The sequence below is a fragment of the Marmota monax genome, unplaced genomic scaffold, assembly GCF_021218885.2.
Source record: "Marmota monax isolate L192 unplaced genomic scaffold, Marmota_monax_Labrador192_F-V1.1 WCK01_AAM20220418_F8-fsc00082, whole genome shotgun sequence".
NCBI lineage: Eukaryota > Metazoa > Chordata > Mammalia > Rodentia > Sciuridae > Marmota > Marmota monax.
Genome location: NW_026695207.1, coordinates 2,500,957 through 2,516,772, shown reverse-complemented (window position 1 = coordinate 2,516,772; position 15,816 = coordinate 2,500,957). Strand labels below are relative to the sequence as shown.

The window sequence follows — 15,816 nt, the reverse complement described above, 5'->3', positions numbered from 1 at the left end:
GTTGTGGCATGAATCGTGGTCTCTGGAAGTCACAGCAGCTCACACGGGAGGAAGTGTGACGCCGGAGGCTGCGATCTGCAGTCCCAGTGTAGTCCTCTGCTCGAGGCAGTGCCCACCCTAGGCAGCCCTCCTCTAGCGGAAACCTGACTCCTGGTTTCCTGTCTCCCTTCAGTACCGAGCCACAGCACTGCCGGCATTCAAGTACTACGTGACTTGCGCCTGCCTCATCTTCTTCTGCATCTTCATCGTGCAGATTCTCGTGTTGCCAAAGTAAGTACTGAAGTTTTCCCTGGGAGTCTCACTGTGTACCCTCCCTGGGAACCCAGTTGTATTCAAGGTATGAAAGGGTGCTGATTTTCAGACAGGTATTCATCACGTCGTGGTGCAGGAAGGGTAACTCTGGGTCCTGAAGGCTGAGTACCCCATGTGCTTTGCTTAGATTCAAAAATAACTTGATTTTCAAAGTGAACATATTGATTCCCCTCAGGGATTTTTTAAAATAAATGTGACCTTCTTACATTGCTCTTGGTGTTACTCTGATGCACAGTCTCAGAAATGTGGTGCAATAAACTAACCCGACACAATCTCCTTCAGGTGTAATTTCTAATAAACAAAGAACACCACAGTATGTTGAAGGACCAGCACTGCCCTGGGCACACTTGCCCACCATCCACTGTGGTCAGGTCCAGTGAGTCTGGCTTCCCTCCCTTCTGTCCTAAATCTACCCTCTGCAGTCGTCTTTGACCACTCCAGGTCTGGGTCCAGCTGGCCCCTCCCAGGAAACACGGTACAGAGAGGAGGGTCTGAGTACACCAGATTCCTTTCTTTGAGGTAGATTCTTTCTGGCCCTACCTACTGGTGAAAAGCCAGTCATTCTGTGAGGCCTTCTTGATCTTCTCTCTTGAACCTTCTTAATGAGAACAATATACACCAATCAACTTTCTCCAAAAATCTCTTGTCCTTCTGACAACAGATTTAGGAAAAATAAATCTGGAATCAATTTTCTTTCCCCTCTTCAGCATCGATTATGTAAAAGCCAAAGTATCATTTTCTTTCTTTAAAATTTTTTGTTTGTTCTTTTTAGACATTTGTCCATTTGTTCCTGAATATATTTTGTCAGGTCATACATACGTGGAGTACAACTTCCCGTTCTGTGGTTGAACATGACATGGAGTTTCACTGGTCGTGTATTTATATATGAACATAGGAAAGTTATGTTTGATTTATTCGACTGTCTTTCCTATTTCCATCCCTCCTCCCTCCCCTTCATTCCCCTCTGTGTAATCCAAAGTTCCTCTATTCTTCCTTCCTTGCCTCCCTTATTGTGTGTTAACATTCATATATCAGAACATTCAGCCTTTGGTTTTTGGGGAACGGCTTATTTCACTTAGCATGATATTATCCAGTCCCATCCATTTACTTGAAAATGCCATAATTGCATTTGTCTTTATGGCTGAGTAATATTTCATTGTAAAGCACCATTTTCGATCCAGTGGAATTCAGCTGTGTGATTGAACGTAGCCCCCATGACACGGTTAGCATTTGTGAGCAGCCAAGCTGCCTGGATTTGGCGGCACTTTAACTCATGAAGATGCTCAGTAAGCTGGAAAGAAGTGCTATGTCCCCCAACATCACCCCCATGCTCCGAAAGGTTTTGTTCTGGACACTGAGCCATTGCAATGGCATTTACAAAAGTAATAACAAAGCAAAGTATTATTCATATATGTACAGATCCTCAGATAGCCATTCTGTTTTGGGAGGCATTTCCACTGTATTTCCTCTTACCCCAAGGATTAGCTTTGAAATATATGGACCAAAGGAGCCCTTCTTCTAGATTTGCAAAATCTTGAGTGAAACCTCCCAATAAGTGAATGAATTCATTCATTTTTCTCCATCTTCGCATCAGCTGAATACCTCTATGTTCTCTCCACCTGGGTACACAAGATCTGTTCCTCACTGGAAAGAGTTGGGAGAGGAGAAAGTGACTGAGGCGGTTTAAAAGATGCCTCCAAAGAACACAAAAAGACTTTCAGAGAACAAGAATATTCTGTTTGGGGGGCTGGAATAGTGGCTCAGTGGTAGAGCACTTGCCTAGCATGTGTGAGGCACTGGGTGCAATTCTTAGTAATGCATATAAATAAATAAAATAAAGGTCCATTGACAACTAAAAAAATATTTTTAAAAAAATAAAAAGAATATTCTGTTGATTTCCCTTTTAAGAAGCACACGGTGCTGTGTCCCTGCTGTCTTGGGTTGGTTTTCTGGTCTCTCTTCTGCTGTGTTGCACCTCTGTAGACTGCAGAAGTCCATTTTCTCACGCTTCATCACCCATTAATTTGGTATTTTCCGTGAGCAACAAGTGCGCCCTCAAGCTTGAGCCTTGTGACACTCGTGAAGGTTGCATTTCCTTGGGACCCCCACAGAGAGTAGCACCAGGGAAACCCAGCTGCTTCCTCCTGCAGAGCTTCCCGGCTCGGGATCTGCCTCACAGCTAAGTTGCAAGACCTCTGCTCCTTCATCTGCCTTTCATGTGATTCCTCTTCTTCTTTTTCTTCCTCAACATTTTTGCTATGAAATATTTCCGTGATACCAAAAGAGTACACAGAGTAATACGGTCAGCACCCATGTGTCCATAATCCAGGCTTTGCTAATGTCATCCCTGTGTCCTGTTTACCACAGATGTGGTTTTTACTCCTGGGAATTGTCACTGATGGGCATGGACCTACTTTTAACATACCATCTTGTCTTGTGTTTCCTTTACTTTATCTTTATTTGGTTCTTTCACCCCTCTTCCTGACTTCTAAAGGGCTGATCTAGTTATTTTATTCTTTTACACACACACACACACACACACACACATCCCATATCTTTATTTCCTTTATTTCACATTTTCAGACCAGGGATAAAATTGTAAATTGACTTTTATTTACCTTCAGTATTGTGGTCACATCTTTCCGCTGCATTCCATTTCCTATTATTGCTGATGAAATGTCTTCCACCGGTCTCATTATAGTTTTTTGTAGGTAATCTATTGTTCCTCTCTGGGTGCCTTTCAGGATTTTATTTCTCCCTGGACTTTTGCTATATTGTTTCTAGCTGTGAATTTGTTTTTATGTACCTAAGTGACTAGTTGCAGTTTTTCAGTCTTTGATCTTGTGTTCTTAAAAATTCAGTACAGTTCTTAAAAATTTTTTACCTTTATACATTGCTTCTTATCTTTTGTGTAATCGTTCTTCCCGGGGCTCTTTTTAGCAATATGTTGTGTTTTTTCATTCTGTGCTGCAGAAAGAAATTGTGATTTTTTTTCTCAAAGTTTACAAATCTGCCCTTTATTTAGGATTAAATTCAGGTAAATTCCTTATCCATTTTGAGTTTATAATTTCAATCTGTGTGAGTGTGTGTGTGTGTGTGTGTATTTATATCTAAGAAGCTTACTTGGTCCTTTTTAAAACTTGACATTTAATAAAATATTTCTATATTTTGCCTATGGATATTTTATTTCCTATTCATTGATTTGCAGATTTGACACATATAACATGGAAGTATCTCTGGTTTCATTCTGCTATTTCTCATTCATAAACAAGTGTGTGACTTCTGCCATTGGTCTGTATGACTCTCTCCAGGTGGTGTACTCCTGGTTTGTCCACAGTTCTGACTGTGAGTTCATCAACAGCAGGGCTTTGTCAGGCCTGATTTCATGTATTCATAGTTGTAAAGACATCACTACGGGACAGTTTTTGGTTCTAGGTTCCTCTGGGATTCATGAGGTCAAGTCACAGCATTGTGTTGAACCTGCGGACAAGGTTCCTGCACCAAGCAGGCCATGAGAATCTGCATCAACCTCCCTGGCCTGGGCCAGGATTGGGGATCTCAGTTTTCACAGATGAGTTTTTTCTACTCATGGCCCCCAAAGATAGTTCTCTTCCCTGCAAATTACCTGGCTAAATGGCAGATTTTTCTGTTTTCCCTTTCCTGGTGGGAGAGCACTTCTTGTCTCCTAATTTTATTCAGAACTGAGTTCCTTCTTAATTCATCAAATTCCTGGGAGATCACCTGCCTTGGGTAGAAATGAAACCTCACACCCCACAGCAGGTATCTGCTCCCAGTTCCTCCTGGTCCATTTAGCATGGACGCCTCTCAGCATTCTGCCTGTGAACACCTGCTGTGTACCTAGCAATTTCTCTGTCTTGCTCTCATGTAGGTGGGAAATAATTCTGTTATATTTTAGGAAGCATTTTCATTAGGGTAATGGTGCCTCTCCCTTCTGCTGACATTCGCTTACTCATTTTCTTAGCTAGTGAAATTACAGTTCTATTCTGCTTTGTTGGTTTTCTTTCTTTTTGATAAATTGTCTTATGTGTGTGTGTGCACGCATTTGTAGCTTTTTAAATTTTTAATTGACAAATAATGATGGCACGTTTTCATGGGGTCCAGTGTGAGTTTTAGTATGTGTGTACGTTATGTAATGACCAAGTCACGGTCCTCAGCATATTCATCATCCCAGGTTTGTTCACAAAGGGAAGGTGCTAAGTGACAGAATGAATGAGGAACTAGTAGAGGAATCTGTTACTTGGGAAGAATCACAAAGGGAAGTCCTTTAGAAAGGGGGTCTAATGTCATTCTTACTCAGTCCATAATTTTTTAATCTGGTTCTAGTTTTAGAACTTAAATAGGTGACAATTAAATTATTAAATGGCTCTTCCTTTTGAAATTGTTTTTTTTTTCACTCTGACTGCCTTGTGGTATAACTTTGTTAGAAATGGCAGCTATTTTCCAAAAATGATCAAGCATCAAATGTTTCTATATGTTTTAGTCTTTTTATTCATATTGTCAGCAAAACTAAATGGTTATGTTAAATCTGGTATGAGGACAGTGTTTAGAACTAGGGTATTTTTTTGTAATAAAATTTAGTTAAACACTTGTGTTTCATTATCCCAAGTAAAATTAATAATAGTGATATTTTACTTAAGAAAAATGAACAGCCAAATTATAATGTTAAATGTCTTGGAACTTTGATTTTTTGATATGTTTCATTGCTCATTTCAATACTCAACATTCAGTTATTCCTTAATGTAATGATCAAGTCACTTTTATTGTTATTATACCCTCAAATGGTATTTTATTGTTATTATACCCTAAAAAGAAAAAAACGAAAAAGAAGATAGTTTAATAGTATCATCTTTCATATCCATTAAAACATACCTGATTAATTTCCTAAACATAAATGATGGAGAACAACTACTGTGCAGGCAGTTTGCTCTGGTGGGTAACTCAGTATGTGGGATTGGTGGCTGGGCAGAGAGTCTGGAGAGAGTCGTGGTAGGTGGGGTTGGAGGAGCAGTGTGAGAGAGCAGGTCATGTTGGTTGGTCCTGCAGGTCATTTTGAGATCTGTGGATTTCTCCATGGGTACTTTGTGGGAAGTCATGTCAGATTCTGAGCAGAGGACGTTATCTGCCTATGCTTGGACAAGATTGTTCTTGTTCTTCCAGGGGGCAGGGAGGAAAAGGAAGACAAGGTGACATGTGAAGGTTCACACTGGCATAGCCCTGGGGGTGGTAAAGTGGGTCCAGGTCTGGGATATATTGTGAGGAATGACATAGACAGTTCTTGCTGTGGGATTGGTCATGAAGAACAAGAGAAGTTAAGTTTTGTCAGTCTTTATTTTTGTTTATGATTTGAGCAACTGGAAAAATGATTGGCATTTACAGAAGGGAATCTTAAACAGTGGAGAGAATTGGACTCTGGGGCTCACTCTGAAATCAAAGACTGTGTGTGTGTGTGTGTGTGTGTGTGAGAGAGAGAGAGAGAGAGAGAGAGAGAGAGAGAGAGAGAGAGAGAACGCAGGTGGTGGGGTTTAAGGGCATGTTCATGGGAGGAGATGCATGCACATATAATCTGGAGAATTTAGCTCTCGGGTGGAATTTAAATCTACAGGATGAGATGAGCTCACCTAAGAGAGTAGAAAAAGAAAACTTGGCCTTTCCCTTGAATAAGGTGTGTGAAAAACCAAATCTTCAGTCCTCGTCATGTGAAGGAGAAGTTCTTAGTCAACCAAAGGTAGCTCTTTTTCCCTCTTGCACATCTTAGGACCTTCAAGTGTCCCCAACCTTTTGAAGCTAAGCTAAGACCTCCTATCAGGGAAAGGCTACTCTCATAGTGGTGAATAGTTAAATACCATTTTCTCCTTTTGACTTTCACGTCTGTTTCTTATTGAATTCCCTTTCATTTTGAAGTTCTGTCATTTAAAGAACAGGAATTTTTATTATTTCATGCTGACTTACAATCAAACACTTTGCTCCCTCAGATATTTTCATCTTTGCTGAATCCCATGACATAGACCTGGGCAGAGGCTTGGCGGAGCCTCCCTTGGGTGGGCTGCGAGGACATGGGGAAGAGTGGGTGTCAAGTCAATACCCAGATAAAACCCCACAGAAGGACTCCATGATTCACCCACAGCAACAGCTTATGATAAGTTTGATTTTCAGGTTTTGGGGGAGAGGTGTATCTGTGGGGTTTTTCCAACAAGTAAATATCTCATCTGAGTCAGAGCCATTGTCTGCCTTAAAGGAAAGAGAACAGAGATAGGGGAAAAGACCTTCCTGTCTCAATTCAGCCTTTTCCATAGAGGTAACAATACACTTGATTAAAGTACCAAAGTCTAACATCATTGATAAAAGGTGTGATTTTTCCTGCCCCATGACAGGGAAGAGTCAAATCTGCTTTTCAATGAATCAATTATGCTGGTGTGTTTAAAAGAAACAGCTTTACAGTCAGAATGTTAATTAAAATTGATTTAGTTACACAAACATCTTGGTATGCTTAATGGCCCTGAACAGGCTTCTGATAGAACAGGCAGGATAAATGATGATAATTAAGAGTTTGGACCAACCATCACTTTGCCTCATGGTAGTTCTTGTTCCCTGGTGTCCTGGTCTGTGGATGGCTCCAACAAAGTGCCATAGACTGCACGGTTTATAAACAACAGAGGTTCCTTTCTCACCGACCTAGATGGCAGAAGCCAGAAGTCCCAGTGCCAACATGCTGGGTGCTGGGGAGGGCCCTCTTGCCATCTTCTCCCTACCTCCTCATGTGGAGGAAGAGATGGCTAGCCCTCCAGCCAGTGCTTATAAGGGCACTGAATCTTGTCCCCTAATCATGCCCCAATGGGCCCACCTCCAGATACGATCACATTTGGGATAGAATTTCGACATATGAGCTTGGGTACCCTCAAGCATCCAGTTCACAACAACCTGGCCACGGGCTGTATTGGGTTAATCTGAACAAGAACACCAGCGTGGCCTCAACTCCAGTGCTGGACCTACTTTGGCTAGGCTTGTCAGGGAGAACGGCTCGGGTCAGAATCCTAGGGAGTAAGACCCTTTTCTATGTTCAAAAGCATTTCACCTACAAACATACTTTTCCATCCTTCTTTCCTTTCTGTTGTATTTTTATTTTATTTATTTTATTTTTTTTACTTTTGCCTGATTTCCTGGCTTGAACCTCTAGTGCAAGGCTGAATATAGGTAACCCCAGCACAGCCCTTTGTAGCTCATGACCTTAGGACAGAGGGTTTGGCCTTTCACTCCCAGATATGTTCACTGCTTGTTTTTAATGGGATCCTTTATCATCATGAGGAAATTCCACCTTATTCATACTTTGTGAAGTGTGTTTATCATGAAATAGTGTTGGATTTTGTCAAACGCTGTTTATGCAGCTATTGGGATGATCATAAATTTTCTCTCCTTTAGGTTGTTAATATGGTTTATTACAAGGGTGGATTTTCGAATATTAAGTCAACTTTCATTTCTTGAGTAAATCCCACATTGTTCTGGTACAAAAATTATATTATATGTGGCTAAATTTCTTTGCTAATATTCTGCTTATTTATTTTAACCTATATTCTTAAGAGATATTGGTCTTAAGTTTTGATTTATTGTGAGCTTTGTCTGGTATTGCTATCAGGGTTATATTTGCCTCATAAAATGAGTTAAGAACTCTTTCTTTCTCTCCTATTTCCTGGAAGAGCTTGTGAAGAATCTGCATTAATTATTTTTAAATGATTGTAAGAATTCACCAGTGAAGCCATGGGCAAATGCTGTTCTTTGAAAATAGTATTTATTTAATATCATTTTTAGTTTTTTAAATTAATAAGTCAGTTTCTTGGCTTTTATGGGTAAATCTAGTCAGATTTTCAATTTCTTTATGAATCAGTTTGTGTTTGTAATAACAAAGTTTTAAAAATTATTATCCCTGCTAAAATACACATCTGTCGCACATCCCACCAATGCAAAAGGAGATAAATAATCGTATCAGTAACATTGTTTTCCTTTATCAGCCCCATGCCTTAGCAGATCCTGAATTTTGAGGAAAGATCAAAAGAGTGATCTTCAGATACACACAGGACAAAAGGTCACCAGCAGTTCTTTGATGTTTTCCACTGTGTCTAATAGACTATTATAGTCAAATATTAATAGCAAATTGTTTTCTCAGGCTCCAATATCTTTACTTGATCTGATTCCAGGATGTTCAAGGTCTCTGCCAAATGTCTTAATAGTAGAAAAACTATTCCTTAAAAAAAATAAAACGATGAAATTAATGTTAGAAAACAAGGGCCTTTACAAATAATTGTGATACAGAAATCCATTACTTAAACTCTGATTCACAAAATAAATCATAGGATTTTAAAGTATATTAACCATAATAATCACTAAATATGTTGATATGTATATAATTAAAGACTAATATATTCCAAAATCACTTGTCTATTCATAATAAAATCCAAAGTTGGCATGACCCAAGAGATATGTAGATATTTGCTCAATACTCTTAGTAAAAAAAAAAAAAAAGTATTTTTCCCCAAAAGAAAAAAAACAAAGAAAAGAAATTTGTAGAAGTAACTCTGATTCCTTCCTAGGTTTCTACCTAACCAATAACAATATTATGCCTTAAAAGTAAATAAATAAATACATAAAAATAAAAACAAAACTTCATTCAGTTAATAGATTACAATTCAACACATTCAACAACATAAACATAAATAAAATCAGGTATTTCAATGAGGGAATTTAGTAAGAAGTATTCACAGAATAAGGGGAAAAGTGAGAAGCCAAAAGGCGCTGGGTCATGAAGCAGTCCAGGTACTAGCAACAAGAAGAACCTGCCACTTTCCTTGTCGTGTAAGGGAACAGGTGGAGGTGGTTGGCAGCAGACACTCAGGCTCCTGGGCCTTCCAGAAGCTTCGAGGAGAAGGACAGCAAGGCTCCTGGTCAGCTGAGGTGAAGGCATGTGGGTATACCGACAAGGACCTGGGACTTTAGAGGAGGCAGGGGCAGCGGCTCGTCAGGAAAAAGCCACTCGGTAGAGAACACTGGTTAGATATGTGCCAGCCTTCTTCCTTCCCTGACTTCCCGTGTCCATCAGTACTTCCCACCGCCCAGTCTCAGCTGAATACGTGTACAGTGAGTCTTGAGTTTCCAGCCGCTGAGAAATAAATTTCCAAATTTATTTAAAATAATCAACCTCCAAATGCAAGAAGTTCTGCTAACAGCAAGCAGGAGAACACACACACACACACACACGCACACACGTGGTAAGTCATACTTGAATAGTTGAACTATAAGTCGGGGAGGACTTAGATGCAACTAAAGGTGTTGGGAGGAGACACTGAGTTTCTCACCAGAAACTAGGGAGGAGAGAAGTCAGTTGAACGTCTTAAATGTAGACATCAGCAACCTTGACTCTAACGTGGAGTAGAATTTTTAAGTCAAGGTGAAATAAAGACATTCTACGAGTAAATGAAAAGCTGGGGAATTCACCACTAGTAAACCTGAAACAAAAGAAATGAGAATGGAAATGCTCAACCTGAGGTGAAATGTTGGAAGGAAACTTGAAACCACAGGAGGAAATGAAGAGCGCTGCCCGTGCTTCGTGTGTGAAGGACTGTGACAAGGGCACGTGCTGGATGTGAAAGCCAGCGGCTTATCACAAAAATAAAAGTAGGTGCAGAAAATTCTGAAGTAGAAGAAAATGGGATTTTGTTGTTGTGAAGATCGCACGTAGTTTTTGAAGTGGTGCAACGTTCATGCTCAGTCACTTCTGATAAGAATGTGTGCTTCAACTCTGTGAAGTCATCTTACGATGGTGACCCACGCATACCATGTTGACAGCACAGAATTCACAATAACCGAACTACAAATCCACCTAGGAGTCCCTCAGCAGATGAAAGGATAAAGAAAATGTGGTTTATATACCTAATGGAGTTTTATTCAGCCATAAAGAGAAACAAAATTATATCATTTGCAGGAAAGTGAGTGGAACTTGAGACCATTTTGTTAAGGAAAAAAATAAAATTTAAAAAGTCAAGAGTCATGTTTTCTTTTGTGTGTGGAAGCCAGAGAGGAGAAAGGGAAAGGAAGGTGGGGAAGGAATGGGGATGTCATGAAAAATCAAAGGTAGATCAACAGAGGAAAGGGACCGGGGTAGAAGGTGGGGAGAGGGGAAAAGTGTTGGCAGTGATATCTGCCAAGTGCATTGTTAGATCGCGTGCACGTCTCAGTATGTAACAACAGATCCCATGGTGCACAACTATAGTGAAGCAGTAAAAAACTGTGAGAAGAGAAATAAAAAGAAAGAAAAAAAGAATGTATACTTTAATTTTTGAACAATCATTAAAAAATAAGAGTGGCCTGGGGATACGACTCAGTAGAGTGTTTGTCTCACATGCACAAGGCCCTGGGTTCAATCCCCAGCAGCACTAAAATAAAATAAAATAGGTATAGCTAAAAAGCCAATAGAGGAAAATTTTAAAATACTGTGAATATATTTAACTAATGAAAAATGTCCATTAACAAAAAAGGAACAGAGACTAAAAGGAAACAAAACACACAGAAAACAAATAGTAAGGTGGTAGGTTAAAATAATAGCAAATAGTATAGCAATCAGATCACACAGACAAAAACTGTAGGACAAGTGACAATAATAAGGTGAGATTAAATTCAACCATATGAAATGTAAAAAGACCAGATGCATAAAATAAAAGCAGACCAAGCCATGTGCTGTCTGAGAGATGCACTTCGAACGCAAAAGGCAGGCATGAGGGAAGTAAAGGAAGGAAGTGTATGATGCAAACAGTAAGCACAAAACCACTGTACACATAGTAATATCAGACAAAGTAGATGCAAAGGCAAAGGAGTGGTAGCAGAGAGAGTGGCCAATAATGGTTAAAGGTCAAGTCGTCAAAATACATAAGTCGTAAGTGTGCTTATGCCCCTATATAATCCATGAAAGAAAAAACATCAAAGAGAATAAGGCAACTCCATAATCATAATTAAATATTTGCTATGCATTTTCTGGCTCAAAACAGGATGTTGAGGACATGAGCAACATTTTCAAATTCCTAATCACTGTTTCATAGAGCACTAGACCCAACTGCACAATATTGTCATCTCAATTACTCAAGTCAAGGAGCACTGGCCAAGATACAGCCTATGCTAGGCCACAAAAGTCCCTGAACACATTTAAGATTGAAATAAGTTCTAAAAGAAATAAATAAATCTTACGGCCTGATATTTAATGATCAGGAAGCATAGCCTTTAAAAAGAAACCAAAAATTCATTCCTTAAGATCAACAGAACATACAAATCTTTAAAACACTGATCTAGAGAAAACGAGAAAAGTGGCATTAACACAAGAAGCAATCCCTTTAAATATAGGCACTTTAAATAGCACATATAATATTACACATTTGAAAATATAAATGAAACAGATAATTTTCTAGGAATATTGTCAAAACTGACTCAAGAAATAGAACCAGTAAACATGGCAAAATTCTGACAAGTCTAGTCCTAAAAACCGAACCTGGGTCAAGAATGCAGTTGCATAAACATAAATTCTGACTCGACTGCTTAGTAGAGCTATGACTTTAGGCAAGTTTCTCAACTCTTGGGTCCTCAGTCTGTCTTTGGAAAAAATTAAATAGTAATACTAACTGCCATACAGGACTATTATGAGGATAAAGTGAACTATGCCTATAAAATCCTCAGTACAGCTCCTAGTATGTAGTAAATATTCAATAGTCTTTAGCATGCATCATCATTACTTCCACCACTACCACCATCATCACCACCACTGTCATCACACCATCACCACTAGCACCAGCACCATCATCGCCATCATCATCACCATCACTATCACCATCACCATCATCATCCTCGTCACCATCACCCTCGTCATCACCATCACCATCATCATCACCATTGCCATCATCATCATCATAATCATCATTATAATCATCACCATCATAATCATCATCATAATCATCACCATCACCCTCACCATCACCATCACCCTCATCATCACCATCACCTTCACCATCATCACCATCACCATCATCATCACCATCACCATCACCATCACCCTCATCATCACCATCATCATCATCATTACCATCATCACCATCATCATCACCATCACCCTCATCATCACCATCACCATCATCATCACCATTACCATCATCATCATCATAATCATCATCATAATCATCACCATCATAATCATCATCATAATCATCACCATCACCCTCACCATCATCATCATCACCATCATCACCATCACCCTCATCATCACCATCATCACCATCACCCTCATCATCACCATCATCACCATCACCCTCATCATCACCATCATCATCATCATCACCATCATCATCACCATCACCCTCATCATCACCATCACCCTCATCATCACCCTCACCCTCACCATCATCACCGTCACCCTCACCCTCACCATCACCATCACCATCACCATCATCACCATTGCCATCATCACCATTACCATCACCATCACCATCATCATCATCACCATCATCATCACTATTTCCATCATAACCATCACCATCACCACCACCTTCACCGTCACCAACAAATTATTTTCAAATAGTTTTAAAGTTTAAATTTACCAAACCATCTAGAAGGGGACGTTCATGAAACAGTTTCAGTTGAGAAAAAGATGTAGTGGTACTGAGCTCACCTTATGAGGCCAGCATTACCTTGACACTGAGAAAGAATTAGGAGAATACAGAGTCAAAGAGAACCTGTCAGACCTCTTATACAAAACTGCAGGAGATGGTGGCAAGCCAAAATTCATCAGATGGATCGTCACATCCCCCTTCAGTCACAGGACTAAGGACAGGAGCTCTCACACCGAGAGCTCTGCACACACTCGTGTCCCCGCTAACCTTCCTCCAGGCTGGGAGACTCTGAGAGGATGTGCTGGGACTCCGTCAGTCTCAGGCCAAGGAGCTGGGAGCCAGGGCCTCTGTTGGCTTTTGACAAGGAACAAGCATTAGAGTGATGTGGGGTGGGAGAATGTTCTAGTTAGGAGAAGTTAGGTGACTTCTAGATTATATCAGTCCAGGGCAGGGATCACGTCTCACTTTTTGTATCATGGTGCCTCTTATGAAAGGTCAATCTGGAATTATTTGGTATATGTTCACCCTCCTAGCAGTCTGATGATTACTCATAAAATGTAATTTTTATGAGAAAAAAATGTAATTTTTTATGAGAAAAAAAATGTTATTATCAGGCCAGATATTTGAAAGCACTGTGAATCACATCCAGGACATGACTCAGTGCCCAATACATTACTGGGTCAGACTTAAACGTTGGTTTGTAGCTCTTGCTGTTTGTGTGCATGACCCTGTGCTCATCTCTCATAATGGAGTCGGTGTCTGGGGTCTGACTGAGGGAAACCTTCCCGTCAGGTAGCGTCGGGGGCATGACTCGGTCCACTAATGGCTCACTTTGTTTCTCCTCTTCTGGGGCTCACGGCCTGTGCTTGCGGGGTGATTTCAGCTTACTGCTGACTGCGTCTGCTTATCCGATTCCACAGGGGCATTTGGAGTGTTGCTCCTCTTCTCAGCGCCAGGTCTTGTGTTCCTTCACTCTCTCCAACCAACCTCACAGGCCCAGGCTGCATTGTGGTCTCAGACCCCACCTGACCCCACCTTGGGTGTGCCATTCAAACTTCATCTTGGAATACCTGTTATGCTTCAGCCTGATTTCATACTCCTGATATTTTTCTCCTGAGATTGAATAAAATTTTAAAAGGCTTTGAATTGTTTAATTATTTAAGGACCACTCAGAAATGTATATGACTCCCAGTCAGGAGGCTGAGGCAGGAAGTTGGTGAGTTCCAAGCCAGCCTCAGCAACTTAGTGAGGCCCCAAGCAACTCAGTGAGAACCTGTCCCTAAATAAAATATAGAAAGGGCTGCCTTCAAAATGTACAAAGTTCTTTTTCCACAAAGAACTGATGCTTCTAGGGCAGTTTTGGTAAGTGATAGCAAGTTGTCGACCCCAGCAGTACACACCTCACCATGGACTTGGGTTTTACTTGTTTTGGCTTCCTTCTCATTTCTCAGGAAAGCTCTCAAGGATTTCAGTGCCCACTCACTTCAGTCCCAATTAGGCCCAAGGCATCCTGGGAGCTTTCCAGAGGGCGCTCGGTGTCCCCTAACCTGTGGCCTTTGTTTCCTGCAGGACCACGGTCCTCGGCGTTTCCTTTGGAGTTGCGTTCCTGTCTCTCGCCTTCATCCTTTTGGTCTGCTTTGCTGGACAGATTTTGGTAGGTACTTCAAATGTGGGACTTCTTTGAAAAGTGTGTTCAGCTTATAAAATGGGATTCCTTGCTTAAAATATTCAAATATAGGGTGCTCGCTGATTTACTTTTCAAGAGTGCCGTTCCCAGCAAAGGAGCACGGGCCCTTCAGATGAGCAGCCCTGGGTGCGAACTGAGGCAGCTCGTGGACAAGACAGATGCTAACTGTCGCCTGTCACACCCTGAAATAATGTTTTTGCCTAGTTGTTTTTGTCAACAATTTATTCTCTGCTTTAAGTTTTCTGAGTATCCACACCAGTAAATATCAGTGTAACAGGAAGCTTTTCTTGTACGGGGGGGTGGGGGGAGTTAAAATTTGAGCCAAATACATTTTTGACATCTCCTTTCAAGATTTAAAATTCTGGAATACTTGAAGATAACAAATGATCAAATATCTTACATTATCAGTATTTCAATTTTAGCCAACTGTCATCAACTTTTGTGGTTTAAATATTCGTTCTGGATATGAGTTAAATCTCAGCTTATTCTTGAGTGTCACAAGTGTTGCTGGCTGGCCAGAGCTCAGTGTGGGCTGTCCTGAGAAAGCCAACAGACAGCAGTCCCCAAGGACAGGGTCGGTCCTTCCTCTTGCTCACTGGAGACGGATCAAAGCAGAAGGGGCCACGCTGAGCCAGGTTTCTAGCAGAACCCATGGGCATTCTCCGGAGAAGCCTGAAAGATATTTTTATTGTACAAATTTCTTTTATTAGTGCATTATAGTTGTACATAATTGTGGGGCTCATTTTGACATATTAATAAATGCATATAACATAATTTGCTCCATGTCCATCCCCTGTGCCACCCCTTCCCACCCTCCTCTCTCTGCCTAATCTCCTTCCTCCACTCTCTTGGTCTTCCCTCTGTTAAATTCTTAGTTTTTTTTTTTTTTTGGTGCATTATATTTACACATAATAGCGGATTCCTGTGATAATAATTTATTACAGAACATAAATAAGAATAGTTTTTAAAATAGTTGTCAATAGATTATGTTGTATGATGTCAGAGGTTATAGAAAGACTATAAATAGTTTCATATTTTCAAAATCATGATTTCCTCTGCCAGCTAGACTGTGACAGCCCGTGTAGGTGGTATGAGCAAGGGGCCAACTCCCCCTCTCAGGATCACACACACCCACAAGCCACACTGGTCTCTTTCTGTTGA

The 15,816-nt window shown here is 40.5% G+C and overlaps 1 protein-coding gene across 1 annotated transcript in view; it reads left to right on the top strand.

Annotated features, from left to right (window-relative positions):
* Positions 1 to 15,816, top strand: part of Adcy2 (adenylate cyclase 2) — a 377,019-nt gene that overhangs the window by 286,471 nt on the left and 74,732 nt on the right. Inside the window, exons 14-15 of the mRNA XM_046430364.1 lie at positions 173 to 270; positions 14,538 to 14,622. Coding sequence (XP_046286320.1) covers positions 173 to 270; positions 14,538 to 14,622 — 183 coding nt within the window. The remainder of the gene's footprint in view (positions 1 to 172; positions 271 to 14,537; positions 14,623 to 15,816) is intronic.